The sequence below is a fragment of the Typopeltis vanoorti genome, chromosome 9 (genome assembly GCF_054136105.1).
Source record: "Typopeltis vanoorti isolate ZY-2024b chromosome 9, IOZ_Tvanoo_1.0, whole genome shotgun sequence".
NCBI lineage: Eukaryota > Metazoa > Arthropoda > Arachnida > Uropygi > Thelyphonidae > Typopeltis > Typopeltis vanoorti.
The window spans coordinates 51,465,827-51,490,520 of NC_143557.1; the positions used below are offsets into that span (position 1 = coordinate 51,465,827).

Consider the following 24,694-nt stretch of genomic DNA (forward strand, 5'->3'; position numbering starts at 1 on the left):
ATGGAAAGATACAAAACTTGTCTGTGTAAGCTGTTTTAGATATGAATGCTTATTCAAGAAGAGCTGTGAGACTTTATTACATTGCCCTAATTTGAATGGGAATGATGGGATATCCATACTGAAAGTGCAGGAAATTCTGATCTTATGTTGCTATAATTAGTTTTTATTTTCTTTGTTTTCACTTTTTTTTTTTTAATACTAGTTTTCATGCATTAAGTGACATTCTGTATGATTCCTTTCTGTCATACATCTTGAACAGTTGACTAAGATGGTAAGCTGATTGAGAGTTTATTTTTCACTTGGTTAGACTATAATAAGTTTAGATTAATCCTTTATCCAAGTGTAAGCAAACAAGGTTTGTGCCTGAAAGTATCTTCAGGACTGGGGTAAAGTAGTACAACACAGGGCAACTCGTTGCAAAGGTGGAGAAAGTCCTCATCACTTCTATCTCAGCAGATATGTGTAATGCTATGCATTAAGGCAAGGGCCACTACCCATACCAGTTTCGACCTTTATTGAGGTCTTGTCAGTGGGAACCAGGCCCAGTAGTGGAGATATGGCAGAAGCAATGAGAGGTCATCTCAACCTATAGGAATTGCCAAAGGGTGTACAACCTTATTATTAAATTACTCCGGATTCAGAGAAAGATGTTTAGAGTTTATTTTTCACTTGGTTAGACTATAATAAGTTTAGTTTAATCCTTTATCCAAGTGTGAGCAAACAAAGTTTGTGCCTGAAAGCATCTTCAGGACTCGGGTAAGGTAGTACAACACCGGGCAACTCGTTGCAAAGGTGGAGAAAGCCCTCATCACTCCTATCTCAGTATCTCCCATAATGCAAAGCACATCTCCTTGCAGATATGTGTTTTGCATTATGGGAGATACTTAGATAGAAGTGATGTTAGCTCAGTCCACCTTTGCTACGAGTTGCCCGGTGTTGTTACTACCTTACCCCAGTCCTGAAGATACTTTCAGGCGCAAACTTTGTTTGCTCACATTTGGATAAAGGATTAAACTAAACTTATTATGGTAAGCTGATTGTTTGTCACCTTTAATCTAGCTTGCCTGGAGTCCTTGTTTTATCAAAGATGGATTGAGTTATTCTTTCCAAAATATTTAATATTTCTGTGATGAATAAATAATAATTTACTATGTTTGTATTTCTATATTATGCATTGAGTTCTGCAGCTGAATTGATTTGTTAATATATAGAAATTGTTTACTAATTGGTTTCTTTCTGGTATTAGATTTCCTTAATTACAATCTTTTAAAGACATTATATAGGTCTGCCGAAGCAGCTCTTGTTCATGCCGCTGGATTAAGTTTTACTCTACATGGCTATTTAAATTTTTTACCCCTTTGGGTAGTGCTACAAACTTTAGGACATGAGGGTGTTATTCAAAGGATACATCACTGTTTTGAATTGGTACGACATTTATGAAGTATTTCATATAGATATAACTACTAGCATTTGTATAGTTATCATATGAATTAAAATATAATTATTTACACTAAAAAATAGAATATTGATTTTTCATCTAGTGATTTCTCACCATTGGCAAATTAACACACTGAGTGTAGGCTGAACAGTTATTATTGTGACTTCAATTACATGGGCATAAATTGGAAGGAGGAATGATTACATGGAGGGAAGTAAATGAAACAGTTTCTAAGATATAATTAATTGAAACAGTGTGATGAAGAGTGCTTGATGTGGTCTTGGAATGAAATTTTTTATAACTAACTACATTGCTTTTGCTAGGGGATGTGATCATGCAATCTTGGGAGGGTGCCAAATGTTTGGAATTTTCAGTTAAGAAAAGGAGTGCTGTTTTCATAAGAAACTGCAAGAAAAAAGATGTTATTAGTTCCTGGGAGAGAGTCAAGAAGAGTGTGAAAAAAGCAGTATCAGCCTGTTTGCCCAGGGTCAGGAGTAGAAACTTGCAGGAGTTAGATGGATAACTAGCATCATTAAAAAGAACCTGCAAAAAAAAAAAAGCAGCAATATATAAGGAGAAAGGGGGATCAGTCAGTAACTTATGAGAAGGTACATGCAAGATGGTGACTAGCATAAGGAAAGCAAAAGCAGATTATGAGAGGAAGTTAGCTGAGCAGGCCAAAGGAAATCCTAAAGTTTTTATTATTATTTTTTTTTTTTGCCATGCAGCAAGTAAAAGAAAGAATGATTATTGGAAAATAATACTATTAAATATTGATGGAAGGGAGGTGACAGAAGCAGATGAAATGGTTAATTAATGAGTGATCCCTTTGCGAGGGTATGCTATCCAGGCAGAAATGTTGCAGGGACAGGTGTGAAAGGAATTCATAGGAATAGAAGTAGATGATTTAGAAGTGCTGATATTGCAGAATCTTAATGAGAATCTAGTTATGGGATGCTTATTATTGAAAGTGTGCAAGGGAATTGTCAGTACTTCTGACCAGGCTGTTTAAGTCTCAGATTTAGTAAGGTCCAAAGGGATCAGAAAGAGGACAAAATAGTTTTTTAGATGAAGTTCCAAGAGAGTGGTGACAAATTATAGACCAATCAGTATCTCAAGAGGGATGGCAAATTTATTGGAAAAGTTAGGCAAGAAGTAAGTGGATAAAAATTTGATACTATAGAGCAGTAGTTCTCAACCTTTTATGCTTCACATATTCCCCCCCCCCCCCAAGGAAATCTGTGTGTAACTGGCTACCTCTTGTATAGATAGATTAAACTATAGTTATTGTATAACAATGGGGAAAAAATAAAACACACACACACACACACACACTAAATTTTGTATTCATAAATTACATATATCAATAAACACAGTGTGACAAACAATTTAACTCTTATAAAATTATAAACATTTTACTGGGTAATCAGTGATATGGTTGTGCTTGTTTATGCTTGCACAGTTCATCAATTCTTCTTCTTCTTTGGCACTGCAGCCCCATGTAGGGCCTTGGCCTCCCATTTTTGAGTTTCATAACTCACTACGAGGTGGGGTTGTTACCCCCCCCCATGCTCAACCATGTGTAATTGTCTGTGAAGTGTTGTGTTCTTAAGACCGGTTTGCCTGCTTTGCAGGAGAAAAAACCCAAGATAAACTGGGGAGGAAAACCCTGCAGTCCACGCCCAAGACCGGCTAACTTGGCTATGTTTGAGAAAGATCCATTGCTCCTCACGTCAGCTATGAGAATCAAACACAGGATACTCCTTTCCCACGCATGTGGTTGCGGAATGCATAACTCGGCTAACCGCACAGACAACGCAGTTCATCAGTGGTTGGGGTTATCTTGCTAAGGTAGAGTCGCAAGTCATCTTCAGCATCCAGCCTGTTCCTATTTTTATTTTTTAAAGCAACACTCAGTTCTCACAGATTAATCAGTATCAGTGTTGCGAACTTAGTGACTTTGTTACTAGATCTAGCGACTTTTGAGCTCTCACGGCACATCCCCAAAATATTTTCCCACTTACCCCCAAGGGGTAAGTGGAAAAATTACTGTACCATAGGTTGAGAACCTCTATTATAGAGCAATATCACTTTCTGAAGGACAGATCATGATTTAGTAATTAACTCACTTTTTATAATAATGACAGGAACATGGATATGAGGGCAGCAAATGGACATATACTACCAAAGAGGAGTACACAGAGGAGAAGGCATACAAGAAATGATTTGAAGGAAAATATTCAGTTATTTGCTGGTTCCCCCATATACTACTATGTATATATTTATAAATATGTCAATTTACTGTCATATATATAGGTATCCCTAGATTAACGCGGTTAATTAATCCCTCGATGTTACCGCGAATATCAAAATCGCGTTAATCAAATATAATAATCAATGGTAAAAATTACAATTTGTCCATGATCGATTACTGTATTAATAATTCGTTTTATGTGGTACTCTTTTAGGAAAGATAAAAAATGAATGCAAAGTAAATGTTTAATAAATACTTGTACCTACATTATTTACTGCAATTTTTTAATCAAAAGAAGTTACCAAGAGTCGTTTGAACAGTTTTAGTTTTTTTCATATCGGCATAAATTCTACGATAACAAGCAAAATGACTCTCCAGACCTCTGCAAACAAGCAATAAAACATAAAGAAAAAGCACTGCAAATATAATACATGATGGTACAAATTAAGTGGATATTGAATCCAACATTATTTCATAACTGAATATAGAAACTACAAGAGTTTCGTGCCGAATATATAGAAACTAAAAGTTTCAGCAGATGCAAGCATAAGCAACCTTATGGGCAACTTGTAGTAAAGTTGGAGTAAGCTCCAGATCACTTTCCTTAGTATTTTCCATAATGTAAAGCAAATCTCCTAGAGGACATGTATGATAAATAAACCTTTGGCTCTCTATTTCAGTAATACATGGTTTATTTATTTTCAGTTACAATCTAGAAATATTGAACAAAGAATAAAAAAAAAAAAAAAAACTAAACCATACTATACTGACATCGGAGGTTGCGGTATATCTTTCGGATACAATTTACTGTCATATATCACACACGTTAAACTAAACTGACAGCAAAAAACAATGCAGAATATCATTTGTAACATATGAATGCACAACTACTCATGACCTTCAAGCTATGCGCTGAATTGTGTAAGAATATTTATATTAAACATTTTGCATGTATCTGTCAGATCAGCTGCGAGCTCCACAGGGTTAAAAGCGCAATAATCAAAACTCTTGCCGCGTATATCAAGGGATTGCTGCAATTAATTTCGCCTCGTTAATCAAATCCTGCTTTAAGCAAAACCACATTAAGCAAGGGATACCTGTACATATATATATATTTATAAAAACTATGTACATTCCCCCATTATACTACTCTTTGGTCTCTGTCCATCAGCCACCCTTTATCTATATTAATCCATATTATCAGTTCATTTCCATCCTCATTTGCTTCACCCTGAATATGAGATACCTGTTTATAATTGGAGAGGACTTCCCAGTGATGGTACTTGTTCTTTTCATCCTTACTATTTTTCTATGCTTTTTCTTGTATTCTTAGCTCTATACTCCTGAGTTTTTTTTTTTTTGCTATCCTCTCTTCCAGATCGCCATCTTTGGAATCAAATGCCATACTACCATGTTTTACATTGCAGCCGTGGACATCCAGAAAGGGGTATCCTTGTAGTCTTGCACTACTTTGTCCTCTCCTTTGATATGACACAGTCCTGGATAGCTGGGTCAGGATCGGTCGATTTATTTATTTTATTTTGCTGCGGGAGGGGAGAGAGAAAGAAGTTGTCTTTTCTCCCACTGTAGTGAATCAGCTTGGGAATCAGTTGCTCATTTACTATACCCGTGAAATGTCATTGTTGATGTTATCACTCTTGCTGTCCAAAAGGATAAGTTGCCTAACTCGTTCGTACCCAGCCTATACTACTCGGCTTCAAAATATGTCTGAATGACCAAGCAAGCTCTATAGTCAGCTCTCTACCCCAAGGAGTAGCAGACATTGTTGGCAAGCTGCTCCTCTGGAGTACTACCCTCACATCATTGGCATTCCTCTTATTCTGGTCCTCAGTATCTACTTGTAGGCCGTGATGATAGAATGCACTATTGCTGCATAGTTTAATACATCCTCAAAGCACAAAAGCCACTTCACCACATCAAGGTGAGAATTTCAGCAAAGGAGAAATTGGATTGAGTAATAGTAAATCAAGATGAAAATAAATCATTTCCAATGTCATTGATGCAAAAATTAAATAGCAGTGGTCTAAGTACTGAGCCCCGTAGTAATGCTACTCACCATCCTCCTGAATTCCATTCCCCCATATACTACTCTTTGGTCTCTGTCCATCAGCCACCCTTTATCTATATTAATCCATATTATCAGATCATTTCCATCCTCATTTGCTTCACCCCTCAATATGAGGTACCTGCTTGTGATTGGAGAGGACTTTCCAATGATGGTACTTGTCCGTTTCATCCTTACTATCTTTCTATTCTTTTTCTTGTATTTTTTGGTCTACTACTCCTGATTTTTTTTTTTTTTTTTTTACTATCCTCTCTTCCAGATCACCATCATTGGGATCAAATGCCATACTACCATATTTTACATTGCAACCGTGGACATCCAGAAAGGGGGGATCCTGGTAGTCTTGCACTACTTAGTTTTTTCTTTTACTACTTAATTTCTTTTACTCTGTGTTATTCTCTGCTATGCTACTCCTATTGTCTTATATTAGAAATAGTATTTAAAGAAATTAACTTTGATAGTGATATTTTCTAATTAATTTATGTTGTTGTATATTTGCTGCTTTTTATTTACATCAGATCTTATATGACTTTTTTTTTTTTTAGAGTGACTATTTGCTAGAAAAACTTGAGGGATTTACACAGATTTTATTAATAGTAAGTTTTACTTTATATGTTTAAGATATTAATACATTTCTAATGCTAGAGAAGCTTTTGCTTCTTTAGAATTAACTTCATGCACATTTTGTTTCTTTAGAATAATTTATTTTAAAATATATGCTGCAACATATCCTAACTATATCCTATATCCTGTCTATGTAGTAAACTTAGTAAGCACACATAATAAATAGCCAGAAAATCCCTGACAAAATACCATAAATGGATGCTACTCTAAAGTAAATTCTCTATTGCAGATCTGCAACTTACTTTTTCTTAGGTGTATAAGAGGTGGTTATAGTAAGGGTTAACTATCATTATATGCTGATCATTAGACAATAAATGTTAGAGGATTAAAAATACTCTTGCATAGTTTTTTTGAGTCATAAATGTACTAACACATATAGATGTTTTGAATAAATTTGCAAATACCAGTTCTGGTAATTTGAATAAAATTGAATATGATGAATCATCAGTGCCTTAAGGTTTTGCCAATGGAAACATCATCCAAGTTTATAATATATCTACAGAATTATTTAAATTAAGGGATATTAAATCCCACATTATTTCAAAGCCGAATAAGGAAATCAAAGATAGAAATCTAATCTAAGAGTTTCATGCTGAATATAGAAACTATATAAAGTTCGGCGAATCCAAGCATAAGCCAACACCTGGTAGTGCAATGGCAGGGCAACTCGTTGCAAAGGTGGAGCAAGCTATTATTATTATTATTATTTATTATATATATGTGTATATTATTATATATTATTATTTATTTATTTTTACTTAGTACTGTGGACTCTCACTATAGCAAACTTCTAGGTACCACAAAAATAGTGTATTATAGCAGATTGTCTGATATAGTGAATTTCCTTTTAGCATAGCATAATGACTGTGGAGGTTTTGTCGAGAGAGAGAGAGAATTTTCGTAGTTCGTTGTAATGAGTTTGTGTAACGGTGTTTGTTATAGTGAGAGCTTATTGTATGTTGACTTAAACATCTAAATGTATCCTTTATATATGTTAGGAATTTTTGCTTCAAAATACTGAGATGCTAAAACAATTTTCTGGCAGCTGGAATATTTGAAATTGTATTTCACATAAACTAGGTTGTTTATGCTAGTTGAAATGTGAACCTGGCTTCTGTTTAAAGTGCCATAATCATAGCACTTCAGAGGATTCCTTAAATATCCTTAAAAAATATTGTTAAGGATGAAATGTTGAGCAAATGTTTCATAATATTTAGAGAACATGTGTCCATTAAGGTCACTTTTATATTCTACAGGTTATAAAGGTATTATTTCCTCATTCTACATCAGCAGAGTTTCAAGATATAACACAGTTTTAAAAACATGTCATATTTAGAACTGCTTTTAAGCCTGTTCACATCCCACAAAATTTTCTGTTTTGACCAAAAGACAGTGTTCAAAAAGGAACACTGTCTTTTGGTGATTTTCACATCATGCAGTATACATGATTCCATTTACTTCTGGATTCCATTTACATCTGGAAGAAATTTCGAAATTCATAAAAAAAAAAAAAAAAAAAAAAAAAAAAAAAAAAAAAAAACCAACCAGGGCAACATTGAATATTAAAAGGAAAGATAAAGATAGCTTCACTGCACACATTTCCTCAGAACCCAATGAATGAAATGGATTGTCTTCTGCTTTGGTGCCTTACTTGTAAGACAATCTCTTTTTTTAAGGACGTTTAAGGAATTCTCTGAAGTGATATGACCATATGTTAGCTTAAAAAGGAACTAAGGTTTCATGACATCTGGAAGTCTTATAAATTTGTGTAACCTGTCAATCTAACCATCTAAAATCTTGCACAAGAATAACTGTTTTACACTTTATATGTCAGATCTCGCATGTCATTAATGTTATTAATGTTTCAGGACAAATGCAGTTCAAGTTCTTTTATATTCTGTAGTATATTCATTTTCCTGATGAAGTTTTAGTCAGTAGTCAGTGAAACATTGCAAAAGTTTATTTTTTATAATTGCAAATTACAAATGTCGCATTTGTAATTTGCAATGTTATAATTTTACAATTGTAATTTGTAGTTGGCCGAGTGGTTAGTGTATCCGCTCTCCAGCCAAAAGCCTGCGGGTTTGAATCCCACCGTGGTATTGGATGTTTGTGATTGTCTGTGGAAATACTAGTGGTGGTAATGGGCTATAGATGCCGTTGGTGTCATTGCAGTTTATTGTAGTTGGTGGATTTGAGTGGTGGAGACAGAGTAGGTGCCCTCCCTCGATGAGTCTTTGGACTCCCTGGAGGTGTCACATAATGATAATGTAAATGGTCTGAGTCTTTCAATTCTTTTGTTGATGATGCAAAGCAAGGAAAAGTTATCAGAAATGTGATTAATGTGGATAGATAAATTGAGATATCATTTTATTGCAGTTAATTACAGTTTTGCAGTGGGGAATAGAAAGATGGAGAGATGCATATTGTATTGGAAAGGAATATGCTAGAACAAGTGGAGGAAGTAATAAGGGATATATATATATATATATATATATATATATATATCTGTAAGGTGAATAACAGTTAATACATGTAAAGAGATTTATTTCCTTTAATATTTCATTTCTTTAATTGAGGTAAGTGGGTATTGTGATAGAGGACAGGGTGTTATTTTAAGGTCATATTATAATGTTGGTGACCCAGAAGATAGCTGCTGTGATGGTGAAAATGACTTGCTCTTACTTGTATAAAGCTTTGAGCAGACCACATCCACTCTGCTGTGTGCAAACCTGGTAGCTTTGTTTTCCTGTGGATATAGAAATAAAGGTTACATTTCCCATGATGCATAATCTTATAATTCCACAGAGATCATTTAACAATATTAATGAACAGTGAAATCCTGATCAATAAGTTTACATTTTTTACTTGTATAAGCAATGTAAATTATATCATTTGCACATTAGGAGATAATGAAAATTATTTGTCATTTAAGGATTAATTAAATCTAGATAACTGAGGATTGACTCTATATAGCTTATAAGAAATGCAGAAAACTTCTTAGGACTTTTAACCTGGTGTCCAGTCCTCACCTATGATTCAGCAAATTGTGTACTATCCATTTTCATGCAGAATGAACAAGGATGGGCTGAGAATTTGAGACCTATCTAAACAAATTGTATTTTACATTGGCAGAAACTACATATACACTTTGATAGTACATCATTCACTTGCTATGCTTCTCTGGTTATATAAAGTCCCTGCTTTTTTGGGGAACTTGTGTAAACAGTGAAAAGTCATTGACTGGAACTATCTTAAACAGAATTGGAAGAAGGTTTAAGAAGCAGTGTTGCAAAAGAAGTGGAGGTAGCAGAGGAATTAGATATGTTGACGTAATTGGTATCACTGATACTAAGTAGACAAAAGCAGGTTTAATCAATAAGTATGTGACAAATTATTGAGGTACTAGTGATCAGAGTAATGAGGGAGTAGCTGTAATATTAAGCACAAAACATCAAGATAAACTTCTTGAATGGGAGTCAGTTTCCAGTAGTGATGTTGGCAGATTTCAAAACAGAAAATTAGTCATGGAGACTACAGATTCTTCTAGCATTTAATTAGTAGTGTAATTTTTTTCGTTATTAGGATAACAACTGATAAAAAAGAAAAGCTGGTTCTTATTTGAAACCTACACAGTAGGAAATGAATAGAAAATGTGAAATATTGTGGAAAAAATATGAACAATGGGAAGATCACACTACTACTACTAATAATAATACTGTTACATACTTACAACATTTCTGTTCAAGACATGGAATAGTCATTATTAACACTGTTTTTGCATAAAAATGTGTGTTAATTCATTTGGAGAAAATATGCACAAAACATAAATCTTATTGATTATGATCTTGTAGATAGTGATGTCATTAGGTTAGTCCCAGAAAGAAGAGTGTACAGAGATTGATAAATTGGATGTATTCACTACCCAGTAATGAGCAAGTTAGAAGTATGCACTGGAAGTGTGGCTGGGAAATGTACTCAAGTTTTTAAACGAAATAAGTTGAACAATTTTCAGATGTGTACTACATTCAAATATGCAAATATTATTGGATTAAAAGTAAAGGAATTTGACAATAAGAAGCAAACCATAGGCATTGCAAAATTGTAGAAAATGATTTATGTTGTTGTTAAATAACAGGTAATGCATTTAGAGAATAATAGAATTTATTAACTCCTATAATATTTCTTCCTTGTTTGAGAAGAGAAAATCTGTTGATAACAATCAATAAGTTATGTATCATGTTTATTCTTACTTGTATTTTGATCACAGTTGAGTAAACTGAAGAATAATAAAACAATGGTTAGATTTGTAATTTACCTAGAGGATTGTATAATTCATTCATTATTACGAAAAAAAAAAATATATATATAATGGGATACAGAGATATAAGCTGTGTAATGTATTGGTGGAGCTGCACTTCAGGAAGAGAATGAGATTCAGGATCTTGGAGTGATGGTAGACAGTGGACTGAAGTTCTGAGGATACATCACCAGTGTTGCAAAGACTGCACATCATATTGCTGCTAAAAAGATATGTTGAAAAAAATTGATACATTGATATTGCTGATAAAAAGTACATTGACATGTAGGGATAAGGAGGTAGTAGTGCCTCTATATAAGGCATTGGTCAGACCACATATGTATTATGCTCAAATATGGTCACCTAGCTTTTAGTTTTCATTATGATAGAGAGGGTCCTGAGATGCAACGTTTGAGGGAATGTGAATTACAGAGGTTGGTGGATAGGAGGGAAAGAGGAGATATGATAGAGACCTTCAAATTAGTTAAGGGATTCTATCCCTTAACTAATTTGAAGATTAATACAGAAGGAATTATAAAAAGAGGGATATTAAGATAGGAAGAACACGAGGCCCTCCCTCAAAGTTATATAAAGATGTGGTGAAGAAGGGTGATGAGGAGTAGATTTTTTACACAGAGTTGTTAGTGAGTGGAATGCATTGCTGGGGTGCATTGTAAATGCAGGAGGTGTAAAGAACTTCAAAGTTCATTATGATAACCATGTTGCTGGTTGGGTGAGCCTTCTGTGATGAGTATTGACTCCATGGGGGTTATCAAAATAATAATAATAGCAATAATAATAACATACATGAACAAATAATTAGTACTACATTCTAAAGCTTTGAGATGGACATGCAATCAGAATAGTTGAAATTTGTAGTATCATAAAGTTTTGCAAGTTTCAAGGAACAGGCAAGTTTAAGTTGACAGCAGTGCAGAGTCTCACATTGATTTAAAAAAACAAAACAAAACAAAAACCTCTGTGTCTAATGTCATTGGCATGAGAAGAAAGTCTATACTAATATTCAGAAATTTGCTAAGCCCTGATGTTTTTGAATTGTAATCTCAGCAAAACAGCATGACTGTCCAGAATAACAAAGTTGACACAAATAGCATACTTGGTAGACACCAGGAAAGAGAGAAGTAGTGATTTTTCCTTGTTAGTTGATTTAAAAGAATACAGTTTCCAAACTGGTTTGAAGGTAGTTCATAGAATATACTTATGCTATTTATTCTGTTGTTCCTTCAAGGTATGATATGGAAACTTTTTTTACATCTGGTTGTAGTCTGGTGAGGGATAAATCTGCTGAAATAAAATTAATTCCTGTTATTCTTTGAAGGAGAAGGGGAAGTATGTGTAACTTTTTTAAGACTACAGAGCAGCAATTCCACCTTAACCAGTCACTAACTGCTGGACCAAGGCTATGTTTCATTTTCAAAAGCATCCATAGGAGAAGAGTATGGTAGACATCTGTCACCATTTCATTATCTCTAACATGAATTATTGCCTGAAATAGTGTGAGTTCTGTAGTCCAGTTTCTTGAGTTGCATGATTAATAAGCTGAGTTTCCAATAGGCAACCCTACTTGCCTGTGCCAGAGATTGACTAACTTGGGAACCAGCTAAAAAAAAATAAAGCCCTAGAAAAAGTTCCCTTAGTTGGCAAGTAGAATCAAACTTATGTCATGATAAATTTAGTTTAATCCTTCATCCAAGTGTGAGCAAACAAAGTTTGCACCTGAAAATATCTTCAGGACTGAGGTAAGGTAGTACAACACCGGGCAACTCATAGCAAAGGTGGACCAAGCTAACATCACTTCTGAGTATCTCCCATAATGCAAAATGTGTCTTCTTGCAGATATGTATAATGTTATGCATTAAGGGAAGGGCCACTACCCAGACTAGTTTCAACCTTTAATGAGGTCTCTTGAGTGGGAGCCAGGCCCAGAAGTGGAGATACCAGGCAGAAGCAATGGCGAGGTCATCTATACCTGTAGGAGTTGCTAAAGGGTGTGCCACCTTTTTATTAAATTACTCTGGATTTAGAGAAAGATGTTGAAAGTTTATTTTACACTTGGTTAGACTATAATAAATTTAGTTTAATCCTTTATCCAAGTGTGAGCAAACAAAGTTTGCACCTGAAAATATCTTCAGGACTGGGGTAAGGTAGTACAACACCGGGCAACTTGTAGCAAAGGTGGACCAAGCTAACATCACTTCTATCTAAGTATCTCTCATAATGCAAAATACATCTCCTTGCGGATATGTATAATGTTATGCTATTATAACATTAGACATATCCGCAGGGGCATTAAGGGAAGGACCACTACCCAGACTAGTTTCGACCTTTATTGAGGCTCCCACTGAAGAGACCTCAATAAAGGTCTCTTCAGTGGGAGACAAGCAAGGAGATGTGTTTTGCATTATGGGAGATACGTAGATAGAAGTGATGTTTGCTTGGTCCACCTTTGCTACGAGTTGCCCGGTGTTGTTACTACCTTACCCCAGTCCTGAAGATATTTTCAGCTGCAAACTTTGTTTGCTCACACTTGGATAAAGGATTAAACTAAATTTGTTATAGTCTAACGAAGTGTAAAATAAACTCTCAAAACGTATGTCAAGGCATTTGCTTCTACAGAACTACACAGCAATTACTATCAGTTTTCCAGATAGTAGTTTGGTTTATATCCATGGTTTTCATGGTTTTTTTAATTTCTTTTAACAGAAAGAATCAGAAGAACAGATGGAGTAAGCCCATTGTATAGAAGTTTTGGTAATACTTGTCTGACGGATGATGGTGTGAGGATGTATATGGCAATAAAGGTTTTTGCAGTGAACCAAAAATTTGAATACCGCTTGTAGCAACACAGATAAAGTATCTAGAAAAGGGAATACTTGTTAAATTCACATTCATTAGTGAATTTGATACAGGAATACATATCAAAATTTATTTTATCCAGAAGCCATAGTAATTCTCTCTAAGTGTGAAAATTGTAAAGATATCTACAAAGCAAAGCCAAGTAGGAAGTTGAGGAACATTGGCACTAAGTTAGCTTTGCAGATGTTCCATAAAATGGTCTTGCCATAAAGAGTGTTACAACTTCTGCACACTGCCTCACTACCCACAGAATTGTGCAAGCCAGGTTCTGTTAGTGGTGCTGTGTGCAACATTTGTGTGTTTATCAGTAGAGAGAGAGTTGTTTAGCTGTATGAGTTAACATACAGTGGGGAGTTAAGAGAACTGTGTAGCTGTAATAGCACTTCACAAGGATGGAATGCAGCCTGTTATTTTCAACATGATAAAAACACTTGGGATCAGTAGGATGTTTGTGTATCAGACTATTAACTGTTATAATGATACAGAATGTATATCCCACCACCACCACCAAAGAACAGGGTCAACCATGCTGCATTAGGATTTAACAGTTTATGAGGTCTGTGAAGACATGCCTTTGCCGTAATTCTGTGAGAATGCAGAAAGTGATGTTGTGAGAGATGAACATTTCATAGAGAATAATGTCGCATGTGCTAAATGATAACTTGTGGGTGAAACCTATTGTCATTTTACTGGACACTTCCTAACCACAGCTTATGTGGCAGTGGGTGATAAAATCAAAGTCATTTCTCTGGCAGTGCACGAAACAACAGACACAGAGATATCCTCTTCACATGAGATTTTCACCATTGGAGAGTCGTTTAACTATCAAAATGATCAGGTGTGTTCCCTGGATGGTTGGTCGCACAGCACTTGCCATAGTTCCCAGGATTCAGAGGCCATCACCCATCTCGGTGATAGTTTAGTGTGTGTGTGGGGGGGGGGAGTATTCAAGTTGTATTTCTGTGAGAAAGAGGTAAAAACGTCAGCCAAAATGGATCAAGATACCATGTTGGAACCTATGGTATGGCCCCCGAACAGTATCTTGTTTCATGGTAGGCATTGTACCTTTCAGGAGGACTCAGCTTCTGCACACAAGACGAGGCAAATGTGCTTGACCACATATCACCTTTGGTTTGGCCATCTGAAAGTCCTGATCTTAATCCATTGGACTTCAAATTGTGGTCAGGTCTGCAAGAAAGAGCATTTGAGTATCTCCAGCCTGAAGATGGATTTGGAGTGAGCAGTGGTAGCATTTCCCTTGTATGTTGTGTGTGCCACAATTGATATGTGGCCTCAGACTTTGGGTGTGTGAGAAGGTAAGGGGGGGGGGGCATTTCGAACATTAAGTGCGCTATATGCACATGTGGTTTGTATGTGCTGAAAGCAGTAAATTATATACTAGTAGATTAAAAGCTTATGCATTATACATGTGATTTGTATGTGTTGAAAGCAGTAAATGATATACTGGTCTGTGCCGTTCAAGTTGTAACAGTATTTATGGCTAGACTAGATAGTTAGCCAAATCTGGTGAAATTGGTCTGCCCATGGCTGTTTCCTTACAATTGCATATCAGTGCTTTTACAACTTGTCATGCATTGTAGTCTGCATTGATGGCAGAATTCAACTCATATTCTCTTGTAAGAAATGAAGAATGTTAGTGAACAGGGAGTAGACATCAAAAGAAATCATTGTTTCATTTTCCAGCAAACAAATCTTTAATTTTATCTGTGAAGTCATTGCTATTTTTAAAATAAGTATTAGCATAGCCATTCATGTTTCAAAGAAGATTTGAAAGATCTTTATCGAGATGTTACATGAGAAAGTCAATACAATCAACTATAGGATGGTTTCTCTTAAAAAACAGTCTTAGTTAGGAGCATTTCGGTTTAATCTCTAGAATTTTATTAACCTCACTCATATACTGGCTTACTTGAAATGCAGATATACATTAATTTGGTAGTTTGAATTGTTAGAGCAAAGAAGCCACCACCACATTCAACCATTACCTGTCTTCATAACAAGTGGTTATTATAAATTTTACACACAATGAATTTTAGTGCCTTAGAGTCAATATTTTGCTTTATTCTCTTATCAGATGCATTATTTAGAAATTATGCTATGTGCAGAAAATGTAATCCAAGAATTATGCATTGATGAAGCAAACAAATTAAGGTTTCAAGTCGCTCAGATTCTATACAAAGCAAAACCTTTTCTGTTGAATATACCTTTTGTAGAAAAGTGCAGATCGTTTGTTTTACATGCTGCAAGACTACACTTGTCATCATTACAGCTGATAAAGGTAAATTCATTCTGAAAAATACTACAGAGTATAATCATAAACTCAGTAATTTATTCATGGACAGCTCAAGTTATATGTAATCAGTAGACCTGACTCAGTCACATAATCAAGTTTTATGTTTTATAAATTACTGGACAAAATACATTCTCGAGATGCATTCCCTATTGAAAAATTGTGGATTTGTCGTATTCATCCTGCACTTATCTATGGCGTCACTTGCAATTAATAAAAATAGCTATATAATATGTCCTATAAAGTAGGTGCACACTATAGAAATTGCCACTATATGAGTTTTATAGAAAAAATGGTGTCTAAAGCTCAGATATTTTTGTGTTTCCCTCCTACAAAAGGTTATTAGTAAACCTATATATATAAATATATATATATACACATACTACAATGTACTGTGAGTGGACTGAGAATTTTTCTGTTTCCATTTTTTTTAATCAATTTTATGTGTATATATATATATATATTTGTAATTTTTTAAATTTATTTTTGCAGTCTGGAAACCCTGCTCTAGAGACCAAGCATGGTACTTTATCAAACCACTTCAACCTGCTACAGGCTTGGATGTTTGTGACTGTCTCACATCAGACGATGAGATTCATCTCCCACCTAAAGACATTCACAAACATCCATGCCTGTAGCGGGATTCAAACTAGCAACCTGTTGTTTGGAGAGCAGGTACGCTAACCCCACGGCCAACTAGACTGACAAAAAAGATTAGCTCTCCTCACACTTTTTTGAATGCTGACAGTGTCAAATTCTTTTCTAATATCCTCCTTTTTAATATGATACTGCCACTGATGCCGTGTATTCACTCTCCTAATTTGTGTCAGATATCTGTAATCTCCAGTCTTTGATCAAATATTGTATTCATAACCCAGATCTCAGATCCATAAGTTTAAACTAGTTAGAACATTAGTATGTATACAGCTAGTTTAGTGTTTATTATTATTAATAGCTGACCAAGGAGTCAGAGATTCATGTTGAGTACACTATGCTCATTCAACTGTTCCTTAACCTCTCTACCGGCCAAGGTGGATGAAATAGTGAGACCAAATTGCACTTCTTATCCATGTTATTCAATGGGTGTTACAGAATCGTATCCAGATTTAGCTGGACATCTATAGACGTCATGGCCGGTTGGAGTTAAACTGATTCATTGTGTCCACATCCACAACATACTCAGACAGTGTATTCCACTCACCAATATTCCACTCTGTATATGCATCTCCCTTTTACAAGATATTTGTCACTTTGTCATAATACATAAGTTATTTATGAATATGATCACCCTATAACAAACACATGCTGACAACTGCAGACAATACTGCTGTTATCAACCAATTTCTGTATCCTAGTTGTCATCATTCTCTCCAGTACCTTAACCACAACTATAGATATATATATAGATTGGCCTATAATTTGTAGCCACAGCCATGTCACCACCTTCATGCATTAGAACAGTTTTACCGTCTCTCCTCTCTATTGGAACCTGTGCTGTTGTCTTATCAAACAGGTTATTATGCCAATGCTACTGCCAATTATCTGGAATTGGCAGTAACATTGGCATCAATTATTGACATCAGTCTTATTTATTTATTATTTTTTATTTATTTATTTATTGAGGTGGCGCTAGTGTCCTTGGTAAATGTGGCGGTCGAGTTTAGCTAGTCTAGAAAACGTGTTTTTAAAGTTAAATATAGTGTGGCTTTTTGTCACAAATTATGCTGCAATTGTGCATCGGTTAGAAACAAGTGTCCTTCAGTGGTATTATTGTTTAGAACTGTGTTGTATATATTGTGTTTTCACTGCCGTTTGTTTCACTATAACAACGTGTAAAGATGGCGTCCAACAAGAAACGTACGTCAGCGGCGCGCAGGACTTCTACTACTACACGAAAGGCTGGCTCAGCGTTAGATTTTTCGCAATGGATGCGTTGCGGAAACTGCTACATGTATGCACCGAAAAATGTGAAGGATCTGTGGTCGGTCTGGCAAAATGAGAAGAAAGAAAATGTCGACGTATGTGAGAAGTGTCGGGATAGGCTGGAGCGTTTAGGAATGGAAGCAGACATCGGGACCGTAGCGGAAGAACTTCGGCGGGAGTTTATGAAAATGAAAAATGACCTTCATCTTCTTCATGAGGAAGTGGAAGTGATCGGTAAGGAGATTCTGGAAGTTAAAGCTGAGTTTAATGTGTTAAACAGAGAAATTAGGACTATAGAGATTACTTTAGCTGAAGTAACTAGAACAGGGTTACATATGGGTGAGTCTTTGAATGATTCAGTAATAAATAGTATGGGAGTGATTGGGAGTCAACATAATAAAACCACAAGTGGCCTAGAAGAAATGAGATGTAGTGAGAGTGGGGGGGGTAAGTAATAGAGAGTTGAGTAATGAAGCTGGGAGAGTCATGCTGAATAGTGTAGAGAATGAGTCCATGAGTGTGGACTTGAATGAAGTTAAGAGTGGTAAAATATATGGTGATTCTATGATTAAGGGTATGGAGAGTGGTATGCATGAGGAGTGCTGGGCTGATGGGACAATAGAAAGAGTGGCTTTAGCGATAAAGAGAGGGCATGAAACAGACAAGATGATAGTTATGGTGGGTACGAATGACCTGAGAGGTAGTATAAATCGGGTAGGAAAAGATTTAAGAACATTATTAGATATTGTGAAGAGGAAAAGTGTCAATGGGAGAATAGTGTGCGTGCTGCCTCGTTTTGACAATTATGAGTTAAGTAGACGAGCAATGATAATGAATGATATGATTGCAAGAATGTGCAGAAAAAGAGGTCTGGAGTTTGTTGATGTTTGGAGTGTGTTTGAAGGAAAAAGGCAGTTGTATGCTAGAGATGGACTGCATCTTAATATGGAAGGACATAAGCGATTGAAGGAGTTATTGTTTTCTGAACAGGTTGAAGTTATTGGGCAGGGAAACTAATATTGAAAAGGTTGAGTGTAAGAGAGAGAAACTTTAGCACTGATTGTGTATTTATTGATCCTTATAGGCAGAATAAATTGCAGAAGAGAGGGGATAAAAATCGGCATAGGACTACGGTAGTTAGTGACTTATATATCAGTTCTAAAGCCGGTACAAGATCTAGAGGGAATCTGCAATTTTTGTATACCAATGCTAGAAGCATTCGAAATAAGAGAGAAGAATTTTTGGCATTAGTCAGTGAAATCTCACCAAAAGTTGTAGGCATTAGTGAAACTTGGCTGTCAGCAGAAGATGTGGTCACTGGAATTGAATGTGAAGGGTACAGTATTTTCAGGGAGGATAGAGAAGATAGAACAGGAGGAGGAGTACTGTTGATGATAGCTGATGTGTTGCAGCCAAAGAAAGTAGTATATCATGATGATAGACATGTGAATGAGAGTTCATTTGAGGCAGTCTGGTGCGAAATAGTGACCAACGCAACCAAATATACAGTTGGATGCTGCTATAGGCCAGGGAGTACGGGGGAAGATATTGAATTCATGCATCAGCAACTTAGTGCAATGAGTGAAGGCTTAGTGATTATTATGGGGGATTTTAATTATGGTGATATCAATTGGAAGGAGGAAATATCACGTAGCAAAAAGGAAATGGAGTTCATACATCTGCTACGAGATAATTACTTGAAACAGCACGTAACTGAAGGGACACGTGGTGTGAGAGTGTTGGACCTGGTTATATGCATAAGTAAGGTGTCCTCGTTACCTCCAGTTGGTGAAAGCGATCATGTGGTATTGACTTGGGAGGTTGCAAAATCTGTGGATTTTTCTATTAAGAAGGGGTATGTACGGAACTACAGGTTAGGCAATTATAACAAGCTTCGGAGTGAGCTTGCAGCCATCCCATGGCAAAACATATTGCAAGGGAAAGATGTTAGCAGTGCTTGGGATAAAATCAGCGGGTATCTGAGGAAAGCAATATCAGATTGTGTCCCTATGGTCAGGAGGTCAAACAAGGCAGGCATTAGATGGATGAGCAGTAGTATCAAGCTTGAACTGCAAAAAAAGAAAATGTTATGGAGAATTTACAAGGAGAAGGGCGATCAGGACACCCATGAGCAGTACAAGGCTCAAGCTAGGAAGGTTACCAGCATAGTAAGAAAAGCTAAATCAGATTATGAGAAGACCTTAGCCAAAGAGATCAAGGGTAATCCCAAAGAGTTCTTCCGCTATGTGGCAAGTAAGAGGAAGAATGACTTCGGAAGGATAACCTTAGTGGGTGCTGATGGTATTGAGGTGACAAAATCAGATGTAATAGTCGAGTTACTGTGTGATCACTTCTCAAAAGTCTATCACCCAAGTGAGGATATCTCTATACCTATAGCAATAACCTAATGTGAGAATTGAAGCTAAAGAATCAGAGGTATTAAATATATTGCAAAACTTAAATGCAAACACTGCGGTAGGCTTAGATGGAATATGAGCTCGGGTGTTGCGTGAATGTGCAAATGAATTGTCAACCCCTCTTACCTGGATATTTAATTTAAGTTTGAACTCTGGTATGGTCCCTAGGGAGTGGAAGTTAGGCAAAGTGGTTCCTTTGCATAAGGGTGGCTCTAAAACTGCGGTATTGAATTACAGACCAATCACCATCTCAGGAGTAGTGGTAAAAGTATTGGAAAAATTGGTTAAAGACAAAATTCAAGAATGGGTGGATCAGGATATGATACTCTATAGAGGCCAACATGGTTTTGTTAAAGGTAGATCCTGCCTTAGCAATCTATTAACTATTCATAATAGAATAACATCCGAGTTGGACAAAGGAACTGGCTACACAGTGGTACTTCTGGATTTTGCTAAGGCTTTTGACAGGATACCCCATAGAACACTGTTATGCAAATTGGAGCAGATGGGAATGGATATTAAATTGGTGATATGGATAGGAGAATGGCTCAGGGAGAGATACCATAAGGTGGTGTATGGAGGAGCCGAGTCCAGAATGAGGCAGGTGACCAGTGGTGTACCTCAGGGCTCTGTGCTTGGGCCAATGTTGTTTAATTTGTATATAAATGATATAGGAAACGGCTTAAAGGGAGATATTCAGTTGTTTGCTGATGATGCAAAGTTGTGTAGTGCAATAAAAAATCAAGCTGATGTTGAAAGTTTGCAGGAGGATTTAAATAAGCTGGTAAAATGGGCAAAAGAAAATGGATGTCAGTTCAATGTGGAAAAGTGTAAAGTCATGCATTTTGGGATTAAAAGATTACCAGCTGTGTACTACATCGATGGAAAGGTACTCCAAGAGATTGATGAGGCTAGGGACTTAGGGGTATTGGTAGATAGGGAGATGAAGTTCAGAGGACACATTGCTAAGGTGTCCAAGATTGCACATAGGATTACTTGGTTGTTGAGGAACACACTGACATCTAGAGATAAAGAGGTTATTATTCCCCTTTATAAAGCATTGATACTTCCACATTTGGATTGCTGTGCTCAGGTCTGGTCACCTGGATTCCTTGGAGATCAGGAGGCTGTGGAGAGGGTTCAGAGAAGAGTGACCAAGTTGGTGAGTGATATAAAAAATACTCCCTACATTGATAGATTGAGAGCTTGTGGATTGCAGAGATTGGTTGATAGGCAAAGAAGAGGGGATATGATAGAAACATTCAAATTACTAAAAGGTTTTTATAGGATTGATGCAGGGGAAATGTTTCAGCTGTGTGATAGTGATGGAAGAACAAGAGGTCATCTCTGGAAATTAAAGAAGAGTGTGGTTAACAAAGGTGTCAGAACAAGGTTTTTTGCCTGGAGGGTGGTGAATGAGTGGAATTCATTGCCTGACTTAGTTGTGAGCTCTTCGTCTGTAAATGAATTCAAGAAGAGATATGACAGATATTGTTTTGCTAGTTTGGGTCTCCCGCGATGAGTCTACTGACTCCATGGAGATACCCGTAATAATAATAATAATAATAAAAAAAAAATAATAATAATAATAATAATAATAATAATATTTCCTCATATACCTCCTGCTGACTCACAATTAAGTCAATACCCTTATAAATTGTTCACCAAATACCTCATGTTAATGGTAGCATGATAACTACTCTGCAGTAGTTATCATGCTACCATTTTTATCCTTTAACATCATCTGACCATGATGATTTGCTAATTTCTGTTCATACAGTTTTGCTGTTCTTACCAAATGAGTCACCTTCCTGGCCTGCTTTATATATTCCTCATGCAATTGATTGCTACCATTATTCATCTTGTATTGCCTCCATAATATCCTCTTCTTCAAAATTTCATGCTCAATCCCTTTATTCATCCATTTGACACTTTGGAATGCATTTGCACATCGATGTTTTTAAACATGTTTTGGTCAGTTCCACTGGCCTGGTTGGCCAAGTGATTAGCATATCTGCTCTCCAGCCAAGAGGCTGTGGGTTTGAATCCCGCCATTTGCATGGTTGTTTGCAACTATCTCTATGTGGAAAGGGCATCTGTGACGCTACCATTTGTAGGAAGGCTTCACACCTAAAACTCTATGAGGTATAGGAGTGACCATATGGCATCTACAGATGTCAGTGTTAATTAACTTGGTCAGTTCCCACATAGCATTCATCTCCCTCCCATTTAACACCTCATTCCATTCTGTAGCTCCAAGTTGTCTCCTAAGCTTTTCATACTTGCCAGCAGTGTAATTCCCCATATATCCTTTCCTCACAGAGTCTTCATATGGCCAGCCACACCCTACATGATGACTCTCACCTACTGGAGGAAAGTGCAAAACACCACTCAGAATCATATCCTGTGATGAAATGATCAGATTTAAAACTTTTGATTCTTGTGTGCCTTCATTTACATAACACCTGAGATAGTTGCCTCTCAGGAACTCGAGAAATTCATTTTCCTTATTCCCAAATGCTATCTCTTAATTCCATTCTATATCACCATAATTTAAGCTACCCATAATAATAATCAGCCTTCCCTTGTTCACTGACCCAAGTTGCTTTTACATATCTTTATCAGCCTCCCCTCCACGTTCCCTGGCCTATAGTAACATCCAGCTAAATACCTCTTCTTTGAACCTCCATCTCACACCATACTGACTCAAAACCGTTGCCGCTATTTACATCTTACATTTCCACTTTGTGTAAATGTAATTTGTCTGCTATGATCAATAGCAGCACTTCCCTTCCTTTTTATCCTTTTACTCTTCACAGAAAAACATCATACCCTTAATTTCTATTACTGTCAGGATATTATCCTTATCCAACTGTGTTTCACTTATTCTAACAAAACTCAATCAATGGAACAATTTCAGCACTCTTATTTCTATGCTCCTGGCATTTAAAAATAAAATCAGCAGTTCACTTTTAGATCTTATAACGAGTCCTGCCCATGCTACTTGTAGGTTGTGATTGTCCCACCCCTAACCCTTCCCAATTCCCTTTATCACTGCTTACCCTATCTATCTCTACAGACTCAACTAACTATACCCCATTACACCCCTACTGACCATCCTCATGCACACGTTCACTACTAAATATGGTGTCCAGTCTTATTATACTGTCTCCCCTTCCAACCTAATACCCCCCCCTTTTCCCTGTCCATATTGCATTCTCGTTCTATAATTATCACTTAGTACTATCATTCTTATTTACAATCATTTCAGTCTCACCAGTTCCTCTCTCCTGATCCTTTGCTTCACCTCTTACATCACTCATTGTTCCTCCTTGCAGCAGTAATCTCTGACTTTGCACCCAATCCACTCAAATGCAATCCTTCACTTTGGTACATTTCCATCTTTCCTTCAAATGCATCTCAGACATTCACAAACTCCTTTTTACTCGCATAGCTCTGCCAACATACCATTAATGATCCCTATACATTATCCTAACTAGGCAACACACCAGACATGTATAATGCTAAGTGTTATGTGAGGGGTCACTACCCAACCGGTTTTGACCTTTATTTAGGTGAAAAGGTAAAGGGGTGCTAATCATAGGCCTAGAGTAGTTAGTATAGGGGTGCAAGAGAGCCTGATAATATTAGGAGAAAGAAAGACAGAAAGCAGCATGATAGATAGAAAAAAGGCCTCAGCTCTTTTATATCATCATATAGCCAAAGGCTATCAGTTTTCCTTTTTCACCAATCTCATACAGATGAATAACCAAAATACCAATTGAAACTGAAGCACAAAGATGACATACCCAGGTGGTTAGCCTTATCTGAGTTAACTGCCTTGAGTTGTCATTCTCTACTTGAGATTACTCTCCAGTCATCCTTGCAATTGACTATAAGACCACATCGAATTAAAAGGATGGAACTATTTAAAAAACCTCTCATAGCAAAAATATACTTTTATCTCCCCCCCCAAGTGAATGTTACATGATATGGTTGGTCTGCACCATCTAGTCAAAATTTCGATATCTCCTAGAATGCTTCTTTCTAAAGACTAAAATCGTCTGAGTGAAAAATAAAATTTCCACAATACAATATTATAAAGCATTTGGATGTTATATTGCTGGTTTTCAAATCCATGTTTCTTTCTAACCTTCCATAAATGGTATTGTAATTCATTAATGTTATAATTAATGAATCAAAATTCTCTTCCCATTGCTGATAGGTGGTGGGTACTGCAAAAAAAAAATCTGTTCTGTTGTAAGTAATGGAATGCCCAATGCACTACATAATCTGTTCCAAGTATGTAAGGTAAGAAAGCAGCCGTAGAATGCATGTTCTACTGTTTCTAATCAGTAACAGATGTCACATATTGGATCTCTGATTTTTAAAGTGCCTCCATTTGATGGTATTGACTGGAAGGTGACCATATGCAATTCTCCAAGGAATATCCCTCTTGTTAGG

At 36.3% G+C, this 24,694-nt stretch overlaps 1 protein-coding gene across 1 annotated transcript in view; it reads left to right on the forward strand.

Annotated features, from left to right (window-relative positions):
- LOC150103039 (putative pyridoxal-dependent decarboxylase domain-containing protein 2) overlaps nt 1–24,694 on the forward strand; it is a 468,473-nt gene that overhangs the window by 181,750 nt on the left and 262,029 nt on the right. The window contains exons 10-11 of the mRNA XM_090397610.1: nt 1,273–1,425; nt 6,324–6,374. Coding sequence (XP_090253736.1) covers nt 1,273–1,425; nt 6,324–6,374 — 204 coding nt within the window. The remainder of the gene's footprint in view (nt 1–1,272; nt 1,426–6,323; nt 6,375–24,694) is intronic.